Source organism: Dipteris shenzhenensis, chromosome 16 (genome assembly GCF_047967505.1).
Source record: "Dipteris shenzhenensis isolate YYH24624 ecotype China chromosome 16, Dip_SZ_1.0, whole genome shotgun sequence".
In the NCBI taxonomy this organism is placed as follows: domain Eukaryota; kingdom Viridiplantae; phylum Streptophyta; class Polypodiopsida; order Gleicheniales; family Dipteridaceae; genus Dipteris; species Dipteris shenzhenensis.
Window position 1 is genome coordinate 23,357,581 of NC_141611.1, and position 12,312 is coordinate 23,369,892.

General features: G+C 40.5%; 1 protein-coding gene across 1 annotated transcript; it reads right to left on the bottom strand.

The window, feature by feature from the left end:
• Positions 1–730: 730 nt before the first annotated feature.
• Positions 731–1,884, bottom strand: LOC147892713 (blue copper protein 1b-like). The gene is made up of 4 exons (XM_087386770.1): positions 1,582–1,884; positions 1,345–1,463; positions 919–1,269; positions 731–829 (listed from the first exon to the last, which is right to left on the bottom strand). Exons 1-4 carry the CDS (start codon positions 1,766–1,768, stop codon positions 731–733), a joined length of 756 nt encoding a protein of 251 aa, XP_087242896.1. The 5' UTR covers positions 1,769–1,884.
• Between the last annotated feature and the right edge of the window lie 10,428 nt (positions 1,885–12,312).

Sequence of the window (12,312 nt, forward strand, 5' to 3'; positions counted from 1 at the left end):
TTTTTAGAATAAAATTCATGAAGGTTGCATGACAAACTTGGGTGGGAGGTTGCGTGACAGATTTGGGTGGGAGGTGATTAGAGGGTCAAAACATTTAATTTCTTAGGTTGAGAGGTGCTTAATTAATCATACGTTGAGAGGAAATCGGCTGTGAGTTAGCAAGTTGAGAGAGAGAGAGAGAGAGAGAGAGAGAGAGAGAGAGAGAGAGAGAGAAGGGGGGGGGGTAGCCGATGGAGGGAGACAAAGGGCGAAGGAGTCTGGAGGGGAGACATGCCCTCCCCCTCTTATAATTGCTCAGGTATTCTCTAGAACTTTCCATGATTTTGCACTTGCGGAACTCTTCGGAATTCGCCACTTTTGCGTACCTTAATTTGCCACCTTTGCTTACTTTAATTTTTCTTCATCCCCAAGAAAAGTCATGGGGGACCGTTAGGACTTTTTGAGTTGTCATGGAGTAATTAACACCCGTGCTATGATTTATGGGGATGTGGCCCCCACCTTCCCTAATGGTTGATATATTTGTAATAAACAATTTGAGATCTCGCACCGTAAGGACTTAAATTTTACGTTTACAAGAGGATTGCCACTATCAACTATCTTTTTTTTCAATGAATTTTTCAAAACTTAAGTCCAAACGCTCAGTTGCATATAAAATTCAGTAACTAAAAAAAAAATATAATACAGGACTCAGTACGAAAGGAGCCGAGGTAAATGCTAAAAACAAATACTACTACAGCTTAAAATCTGTTCGAGCGTCCGAGAACAATACTGTCCCGGAGACAATTAGAAAGTCTTTCCAGAGCCATGGCCGCAACTTCAATCCCGCATTCTGCACAGAAATCAATGCAGAAATGAACATATGCAGCTCTTAAACTCTGCTACTTAAATCAGTTGTGAAGCTACACGTAAATTTCTTACTATTGAGGGTACAGGTGCTCTGGAATCTTCGCGAGGCTTAACAGAACTCATAGTAGCCGATTCAGAGGTCCGACTTTTCGAGGAAAGAGGATTGGTACTTGGAGTCGACCCTATGGAAGATGAAGACGCCATTGTATTTGTGTTGGAGGGTTGATTAGAAGCATTTGACAGCGAAGTAGCAACAGGCTCCCGGACCGTCGATGTTGGCGATGCAGCAGGGATGTTCGGCCTTGGAAGAGGCGATCGAAAAATAGTGATTGCCACTTTCTGACCACCACTGCAGTGCGTTCCGAAACCCTCCACAACCATGCCGCAACCGAAGTAGTAGATGCCAGTGTTCATCGCTTGCCACTGCCACACGCACCTCCATATCAGTACATCACAAAAACCAGACCAAGTTTACAACCCCAGAAAGTTCTGCCTTACCGTGAAAGTTCCTGTCATTCCCGAGTCTAACTCCACTGCAGAGCCGAAATTGCAGCTATTATATGATGCCTGGTCAGCGAATTGGAAGACATTGTGGAAACTCACAGCGTATTGGAATACTGTTAGCAACAAATGAGCACGTAAGCTTGAAAACCTCCTCTATGATAACTTTGACCAGCAATTTTCCAAACACCTCAGGAATTCACTCCTACCTGCAGCGAAGCCGGCATTCCTTACCAAGCAAGTCACCAAGAAAGATGTGCTGAGAAGAGGCCCATAAATCGTAGTTGGGCGTCTGATGGGTGAGGATATCGTAGTTTTCCCAACCAAAGGGACCGCCCACATAATATGTGGTGGCAAAACACATCTCAGCCAAACAAAGTATCAAGGCAACGCGCGATAATGAGTGGCACATAGTCACCATGACAGAGAGTGCCAATGAGGAGACCTGTACCGTGCAAACTACAAACACCGATGTTCCGCAGAGCTACAAAATTGAATCAGGTTCCGGGGGAGAGAAGGATCACATAATGCTTCAAATCCAGCGTCGAAGATGAGAATGCCAAGCGCTAGCGCACAGCCAAAAGCAATGTACAGCTCAAAGGCGGTCTTTGTTTGAGATGCATGGAGCTGTGGAAGTAGGGAAAAGGCTGCATGCAGCAAGAAGACAGCAATTCACGTGAAACACTTACTTTCTCAGACTGCCAAGGAACAATTGTCAACTTGTCCATCAATCGTGTAAGCCTCAGCATTGCCTTCTTGGTGTGGTCGCTTGGAGGGACATGCACAACTTTGAAGTGGTTTGTAACTTGGTACAATTTTGAAGTGGTTTGTCACGGCCATTCTCATTAAAAATCCCAATGCTTTAGTACTTGACCTTTAAAAAAAGAAAAAAAGGGCTTTTCTTTTCTAGATTGGCACTCTATATAAACCCACTAGATCGAATGCATTCAAAGCCTATTTGTAAAATCGGGCTTATGAGTAAATATTTCATTAATGAAATGTAGCCTTCTAATTCTATACAAATCTACATTTTCCAAAATTATCTTAAATATTGTCTTATGTATTTAGTTTTTATACAATTTAGAAATTAAAAGTATTCTTATGTGTGATAAGGTTACATATAAGGAATGACCCCCCAAGGTATTGACATTAAAAAAAAATTGGTATGACTTCAAAAAGCATACCAACATGCTTTTAATATGTATGAATGAATGCATGCATGCATGCATGCGCACTCACAGACAAATGCACACACATGTAAAGATATAGGGTGGTTGATTTCTGGTAGGTGCTTGTTCTCTTCTCTCCTATTTCCTTCAACTCATTCAAGGTTTTTTCACTAGAAAGGCATGCTAATGTAGAGTTTTTTTTTTTTGGGCTCATTTTTTATGGCATGTGTGGCTATGTCATCCTGTACAAGTCATCTGACTTAGAGTCCTCTTCTCACTCTATTGAATCCCGTGCATCTCACAAGAGTACTAATAATCTTTTAAAGCTCTATAGTCACATTTCACCACAAAACAGCACGGTGTATCAACTCACCTAGGCATTAGGGAGTCGGTATCATGGGAGACACCTCCATCTGATCACTCATCTAGGGTCCCTCCACATTATTGGCTTGTAGAGAGGGAGAGAACGATTAGGACCATCAGAGAGGGTACTTGTTATGGAGGGGCCACATATGCTATATTGCCATCATGGATCACATCTAAATATGGGATAGGCATGCCTCTACTAAGACTATTACCTACCCTGATCCCATCATACATCATGACCTTGGGACTGTCATGCACTAAGAACTCATAACCATTGCACAATAGGACCCAATGTTAGTCATGCATAGAGTCATAGCTGCACTAGAGATGGGAGGATTACCATAATTCAAGTAACAGCACTTGAGTGAGCTAGAATTCAAGTGAGGACTTCCGTTGATTTTCACATTACTGGACATTCATTAATGTTGGAAAAGCATCAAGCATTGTTGACATTCACTCTTGCATGAAAACAATAACTGAATTTATACATTGTTGATATTCACTCTTGCATTGTTGACTATCACTCTTGCATGAAAATAATAATTGAATTTACACATTGCATAGGAAGGACTTCATTTACATTCTTGGCCAAAGCAGTCCATCATAGACTAGGTCTAATTGTTTGTCTATCTTTCCTCATTAGCTTTCTGGTTTCATAGAAGAGTTTACCATCTTCAAAAATTGCCCATGACATTTGCATCTCTTCACTACAAAGCATTGTTAGTAATAGTTTCAGAGCCGTCTTTTATGATCCATGTCCTACCAAGTGTGAAGATAGTGGGAGAGAAGGAAGGAGTCTCGCTTGCGGCTTTCTCACATACACAATGGGGGAATACACACAAAGGTGGAGGCTGAAAATAGTTTTCGTCTTCTTAGTTGTGAAAGCCAAAAGAACTCTAGTACAAAGAAATAGAAGAACCCTATATGTGGGTCTCAAACCAAACTCAGCTAACTAAGGTGGCATACTAGGTGAGCCACGAATCAGAGTAGATAAGGATAGCTATCTTCCAGCTATTATTCATGGGCGGTGTACCAACCGCAACTGCAGCTAACAAGTCGGTGACATAAATGCACACGAGTGGAGCTCGATATCTCAACACTCCCCCTTGAGCTCAATCCCAATTCTTGCACACCAAGCATGTCTCTGAACTTGCGCAGCTTCTCTATGCCCAATGCCTTCATGAATATGTCAGCTACCTGATCCTCAATGCTGACGAAAACTAGATCAATAAGACCTTGTAACACCTTCTCCTGCACATAGTGATAATGCACCTCAATGTGCTTTGTTCTAGCATGATAGACTAGGTTATTTGCCAAGTGTATACTACTCATGTTGTCACAATAAATGACAACTGGCCCATCTGTAGACTGATGCATATCATAGAGTAGCTTATGCAACCAAGCTACCTCACATGCAGCTAGAACTGCACCCCTGTACTCAGCCTCTATGCTCGACAAGGCAACTATTGGCTGTTTCTTGCTGATCCAAGTGACTACAGCACTCCCAAAAGAGAACACATATCCACTGGTAGATCGTCTATCAGAAATACTACCAGCCCAATCAGCATCAGTGTATCCATGCAACTGTATTTGAACCCCAGCCTCATAAAATAGTCCATACTGCAATGTGGACTTCACATACCTGAGTATGCGTCTAGCCGCATCCAAATGCGGTTTCCTTGGAGCCTGCATAAACTGACTTACCAATCCAACAGCATAGCTCAAATCTGGACTGGTAATAGTCATATAAATCAAACTTCCTACTATGCGTCTGTACATAGTAGGGTCTTCCAGAAGCTCACCTGCATCTGTGCTCAGCTTCACATTTTGTTCCAAAGGAACTGAAATAGGCTTACAGCCTGTTATCCCATATTTGGACAGCATGTCCAATCCATAGTGACTCTGCAAAAGCCGTATCCCACTTGGTGATCTAATCACCTCAATGCCCAAGAAATAATGCAGCTCTCCCAAATCCTTCATCTCAAACTTCTGCTTCAATAGCATTTTCACATGAAGGATATCTTCATCACTATCACCTGTGATGATCAAATCATCAACATAAATGACAAGCAGCATAATACCTTTCTCTGTTTTTCTCACATAAAGTGAGAAATCTGCGTTGGAAATCTGAAAGCCAATAGTGACAAGATACTATCCTATCTTGTCAAACCATGCTCTAGGTACTTGCTTCAAGCCATACAAGGCTTTCTTCAACCTGCAAACAAACTCAGGATGAACAGCATGAAAATAACCTAGTGGCTGCTCCATAAAGACCTCTTCTTGCAAATCACCATGCAAGAAGGCATTCTTTACATCCATCTGATGTAAAGACCATCCCTTTGATGCAGCCATAGCAATGACTGCTCTTACGGTTGCATCCTTGCAACCAGATTGAATGTTTCTTCATAATCAATGCCATATGTTTGTGCATGCCCCTTGACAACTAATCTTGCCTTGTATCTGTTCACAGAACGATCTGCATTGTGCTTCACCTTATAAACCCACTTACAGCCAATTGCATTCTTGTCTTTAGGCAAAGACACCGATTCCCATGTAGCATTTTCTTCCAAGGCATCCATTTCTTCATCCATGGCTTTCTCCCATTTCTCTTTTCCCATGGCTTGCTCAAAAGAAGTGGGTTCTGGTTCTTGTATCACTTTGACCATATAGGCATAGTGAGTGGCTATAAATCCATCATATTTCAGCCTATCCACAAGATACCTAGCTCTGGTAGACCTGTGCAAAATAGGTCACTTCCAGGTGCTCTCAAAACATCCCTGGTCTTCCTTACTCCAGGTGTAATAACAGAAGGAATACCCAACTCATCATCAATGCTCTGTTCTGAGCCACTGGATTCACCATCCACATAAGAGTGACCTGCATTCACATCAAACACAGGCTGATCTACCTTCTCTTTTCCTTTTTGTGATAACTGCATACCACTATCTGCATTGCTTTGAGGAGATTCTCCTGATCTCAATCTGCCTGTCCATGGCCAAGTATGTGAACCACTGCTAGAGGACACTATAGGTCCACTAATATTTTGTGATTGCTGCTGTGAATTCTGTGCAGCATTACCATTTTGTGCATCTACATCATCAATCACATTTACTGGTTTATATTACCAGCTACTCATCTCATGAAAAACAACATCTCTGCTCACTGTAAACTTACGAGTAGAAGGGTTATAGCATCTATACCCTTTTTGCTACAGAGAATAACCAATAAAGATGCACTTCTCAGCTTTTGGATCCAACTTGGACCTCAACTCATCTGGCACATGAACATAGGCAATGCAACCAAAAATTTTCAAATGAGAAATATCTGCTTTCCTACCAGTATACATCTCCTCTGGTGTCATGCCATGTATTGCTGCAGTGGGAGTCCTGTTCATTATGTAAACTGTTGTAGCAACTGCTTCAGGCCAATAATAATCTGGAAGGTCTTTTTCATTTAGCATGGCTTGAGATACCTCTCCAATATGCCTGTGTTTCCTTTCTACAAGTCCATTTTGCTGTGGGGTATGACTGCATGAATATTGCTGCTTTATGCCATGCTCCTACAGGAACCTTGCAAACTCATTTGAGAGGTACTCTCCCCCTCCATCTGACCTTAGGCATTTTATTTGCAAGCCTGTTTCTTTTTCAACCATAGCTTTAAAAGATTTGAAATGCCCAAACACTTCACTTTTCTTTTTCATAAAATGCACCCAAACTTTTCTGCTGTAGTCTCGCTGTAGTCATCAATAAAAGTGACAAAATAATGATAGCCTCCAATAGATGCAACTTTAGTAGTCCACACATCAGAGTGGATTAATTCCAATGGCTTCTTACTCTCTTGAACATGTCTAGGAAATGGTTTCCTTGCCTGTTTTCCAAATTGACAGGCTTCACATACCTTATGCATTTGTGCGACCTTGAATTTAGGCAATCTTGCAACAATGTTTTGGGCCTGCATTGATTTAAGTCACTGTACATTAACATGACTAATGCGTTTATGCCAGATATCAATATTTGCAACTACACTGGTCCCATGTGCAAACATTGCTGCACTCAATTCAGGCATGTCCGCATCCCACGTAAACATCCTGCCCTTCTTCTTTCCTTTTGCTATCAAGTGACCGTTATTTGAGGATTAAATCTGACCTGCAAGCCCTGCTCAACCATTTGACCAACAGAAAGCAGGTTCTTGGTGATGTTCAGGACCTGAAATACATCAGACAGGTATTTCTTTTTCCCATTTTGCATAGACAAAGGAAGTTTACCAATCTGCACAATAGGATGTGCAGTATCATCATCAGTCTTCACAAATCCCGGTCTTTCCATTTTCCTTGCATCCTACATCCATTCTGCATGACCTGTCATGTGGTTTGATGCACCTGAGTCAACATACCACACATCATTTCTTTCTTCTACACTTGTCACAGAATTGGTCATGTGCTGCACCATAAATAGATGCTCATTTTTGTCATCACCTTGTCTACTAGAAGATGCATAATTGCCTTGCTACAATTTTCCATTCATAATGTCATTCTGCTTTTTGTAGTAGTCTTTAGCCATATGACCCATTTTACCACAATAGTAGCATTCAACATTGCTGTTTGCATTTTGGCCTCTCTGCCATCCACCACGGCCTCTTTGGCTCCCCCTGCCTCTAGAGTTACCACATCCTCCTCCATAGGACTGGTTTTCTTGAGTTTGTTGCATATTCTGATTTCTACCACAGCCTCTAGATCGGCCTCCTCTACCTCTGCCTCTACCTCTTCTAGCATTTGAGTAGAAGACAGTTTCTTTTGAAGTTCCTCCTGAAGAAGCTGCACCACCATTTCTCTGCTCTTCAGAAATTAGAAGAGCAAATAACTCCTCAAAATCAGGAAATTTTTCATGGATGGCAATGGATGTTCGAAACTATGCATAATCCTTTCCTAGACCATTCAAGGTCAAAGAAACTAGATCATCATCTTCCACTGGTGACCCAATGGAAGCAAGTGCATCTGCAATTTTCTTCACATTCATGTGGTAGTCATTGATGCTCATATTTTCTCTCTGCACATTGTGCAACTCCTGCTTGAGCTACATTTTCCTGGCTTGCATATTTGTGCTGTACATTTTTGCCAAAATATCCCATGCCTCCTTTGGCGTACTTGCATCCTGAATATGCACAATCATAGAATCCGAAATACTGATAGACAGCTAGTACATAACTTTTCTGGCTCTCTCATGCCATCCTTTAAATGCCTGCATATCCTATTGATTGGGAACATTAGGAAGAACTGGTTCTTCTTCATTTCCTGTAATGAAATCCCAATAGCCTTTTCCCATAAGGAAATTCATCATTCTAAACTTCCATGCTTGGAAGTTATTCTTGTTAAGCTTTTCAGTGACAATCTATGAAAGAGAATCAGACGCCATTACAGAACACTGCAAAATATTCTGTCACTACAAAAGACAGCTTCTGCCTCACACAGTCAAATCTGCAAAACTAACGAAAGTGGTATTTGACCACACATTCACTTACTAGTGGCGATTTTGCATCAACAGGCAATAAGGATAATTATATAACTCCCAGTATCTGTGTGCACAGGCATACGATGCAATTTCTGTGGCAACTTTTCATCGACCTGCAGAGCAGTGGTCACACAACAAAAACAAGGCCTTTTTCTCAGCTCCTGTGGAGAACTTTCGCCTCCAAATTAGGCCCCAAAATGGCAGCATATATTGCCCTCTCGCCACACTGTGAAGGGCATCTCAATATGAGATAATGCATTGTTGCACTTTTCGGCTGTGCTACCTGCACAGATTTGCTCCCAAACTCGAAAAAGGAAAGCAACACTGGTCCTCTTACCAGGACACCGTGAACTTGGTTTGCTTTCTTGAGCTCCTTACCACAGGCCATGCTCTAATACCATGTGAAGATAGTGGGAGAGAAGGAAGGAGTCTCACTTGCAGCTTTCTCACATACACAATGGGGGAATACACACAAAGGTGGAGGCTAAAAACAGTTTTCCTCTTCTTAGTTGTGAAAGCCAAAAGAACTCTATTACAAAGAAATAGAAGAACCCTATATGTGGGTCTCAAACCAAACTCAACTAACTAAGGTGGCATACTAACTGAGCCACGAACTAGAGTAGATAAGGATAGCTGTCATTTAGCTATTATTCATGGGCGGTATACCAACTGCATTTGCAGCTAACAAGTCGGTGACATAAATGCACAATGGTCACCTTGGCATATCACGAGTGGAGCTCGATATCTCAACACCAAGTGTATCTATAGTAATCAATGCTCTCATGCAAAAAGAAGTACTCAAACAAATAGCATAACAATGGAAATGTACACATGCAAACCAATCGATTCTACTAAGATGTAGTCCTTCCTAAATTTGTTTGGATTGGCAAACATCTATTTGTAGTTCATGTCATGTTTTGATATTCGTAATATCAAATAAGTGAAGGATAGAAATGGGAGCAATTGGTTTTTCCACATTAAAACAACAATTGTAAAAAATAACTTGCATCCAAAACATCAAGAATTATATGTACGAATCAATTCATTATCCTCTAATCTCTTATGTTTCATACACATGCCTGCATACAAAAATAAATGCATGCACATGTAGAGAAGCAAGGGTACTTAGCATGTGTACTCAAAATCAAAAGCATAGATTTTGATTATTTAGCTATGGAGACTTCCATGCTATGATATCTTTCAAAATTACATTGTAGATATATCAGTATTATAGTATTGTTTGTTTGGCAACTTAGCCTCTCCAAAAGTTTGATAACATAGCCTCATACCTATTCCAGATACATATGGCTGGAAAAAAGCTATCGTATGTAATTCAAAATTCAACCAAGTCTGCTGCCAATACTTGGTTGGTTTTGATAGAGTTTTGACAAGAAGCATGGAACAATTCTTGACCTTGGTAAGAGCAGCTTCAATTCATGAATGCATGCACTTTGTCACTCAATCCCAACACACCAATGAAGACAAAGCAGATGTATTTGCATGGAACATACATCCCTTTCTTTGCACCTCACTACATGAAATCCTTGCAAGAACATTGTGGAAACTTTGATATTGTCAGTGTGTATGTCATTAGGAAAAAAGGGAGCTCATTTTGGGGCCTTTTATGGTTTGGAAAAATAAGCTCTCAACCAATCAATAGAGGGCCAACGTAACATTGGAAATTCATGAAAATAAGAGAAAATAGAAAAAAGAAACAATACTTTATGTAGGTACAAGCGTGCTACATTAATGTGGAGATTGGTTTTTTATTCTCACAAGATCTTTGGACAAGAAGATAGAATCTACTCTGACATTTTATCTGACAAGGGCCTTCCCGCTTCCACCTTCCTTTGAACTTTGAAATGTTGTGCCACCTTTCCTTCAAAAGGTCTACCATTCTACACCACTGCCTCATTGTGCAGCAGCCTCTTCTTTTCCAAAACTGCTCCCTTGATCCTGTTTGGCGTAGAGTAAGATGTTTCTTGTCAACTGTCTGTCTGCCCACTTTCTCTTTCTTGAAACTTCAATTTGTTATCTTGTTTACATTACTTTGCTATTGTTACAAATTCAGAAGGTCTCCATGGTGAATAAAAACAATGGCCGTTCTTGTGGAAGATGCTCTGTGGATGATAATGCTATGAAGGCAGAATTATACCACACATCCTTACCCCATCGACCTACTTCTTCTATTTCTTCGGTAGAGAATTCAAGTATAGTCAAAATGGAAGGAACTTGGGAAAGGTTTAGTGTTTCAAAAGGAGCATGGGTGCTCATGCAACCTAGTAAAAGAAAAAGACCCCAGACAAAAAACATTTTCTTGGCGTCATGGAAGGGAAGAGTACGAGATTTTAAAATCACCAGAGGGAAGATATCGGTGAAAGAAGTTTTGATTCAGCATGTGTACATGCATAAAGAACTTGTCTTGCGAGACTATCCAAATGATCTTCCGCAACACACGCCTAATTGTATATTTTTCTATTGTGGTTTTTTTCTTTACGAGGTGTATGGATTTTTAAGATGAAGCTTTCTTTCTTTGCTTATTGACATTCTTGTGTTGTTTTATTTCAGATTTATACACTTCATCATATGAGACATGGCAAAACATCGATTGTATTCTGGGATTCATAGATGTTTTGCATGGATCGATAGGAGAACAACAATACCAAGGTCGATGTGCAACAGAGCTAGCTCAATCGGGTATATTTTTTACTAATCATTTTTATCAGTTTGCTGGACAATGCTAACACACATGGTGTGTTAAGGAAACAAGACCTTCCAGCATGGAATTCAGTGGATTGGCCTCACCCACATTCTAGTGTTACAGAGGCATATAGGGCCAAGCTTTTCAAAGAAGTACAGAAAGCTCTGAGGCCCAATATTGCCACAAGGATAATAAAAATTTCTTTATGCATGCCTCTCACAGTTTTTGTGGACTTGTTTAATACCTTTCCAGTGAAGGTTTCAAAAACAATGTTCACAGTTAAAGCAACAAGTTTGGCATGCATGCCACAATTTTTGGATAAAGGTTGGGATAAGAAGACATGTAGTTCAGTGTTTTGTGAGGTTGTCCAACCTTCTATGCAACTGAAGTACATGGTTGCATCACAAAATTTTATTTTTTCTTTTTATTATAAGCGCAGTCAAATGCTAGGCACAAAACTAGTCCCGATGGATCAAGATGATGATTCTTTTCGCGCAAAAAATAAACTTCTTGATATTGATGTTGTTGAGAATGGTGATGTGCTAGTCAATATCTCATAAGAGAATGTTGCTCCCTAGCTCAATTGTGCAATGACATTCTGTTTGAGACAGAAGGTTCTATTTTAAATGACTTTTTATTTATCTACAATAATAAAAAGGTACACCATCTGATTTATCCTAGTCTCATTAAGCACTGCTATTAGTTTACTTTACCCTATTGATTCATATTGCTTTTTTGAAGGTGCTCAAAAGAAGAGAGAGCTCAATAAAATGCAAACACATTGAAAATTTGAAAATTTAGATAACGTAGACTCCATAAAAAAAGGTTTTGTATTCAATCAAGTAAAATTTTGTACAGAAGTGTTTAGTTGTACATGTAGAACATATTCCTGACAACCATTTTCTATTTATGTACAACTTGATTCAGAGGCTGCTCTACATGGTCCAAGCTCTCCCTATCATCATTTTTTAAAGAATCTATTTTCTGCTGCTCCACCCTGTCCTGTACAGTATGTTGGTGCTGCTCCATTGTCTCCTCTACTACCCCAAGAGCATCTGTTTGCTGCTGCTCCATCTTCTCCTCAACAACATCAATAGCAGGTCCTTGCTCCTGTGGCTTCTCCTCATCAGCACTAGGTCCTTGTTCCTGTGGCACCACATCAGCTTCATCTGTGGCATCAAGGTGTATGACACCTTCTCGTACTTCAGAGCTCTCACCCAAC

Coding starts and splice junctions, on each gene's coding strand:
- LOC147892713 (XM_087386770.1), bottom strand. CDS start 1,768: ATGGTGACTATGTGCCACTCATTATCGCGCGTTGCCTTGATACTTTGT. Junction 1,464..1,581: donor CTTTCTTGGTGACTTGCTTG/GTAAGGAATGCC, acceptor TGTTGCTAACAG/TATTCCAATACGCTGTGAGT. Junction 1,270..1,344: donor GAATGACAGGAACTTTCACG/GTAAGGCAGAAC, acceptor TGCGTGTGGCAG/TGGCAAGCGATGAACACTGG.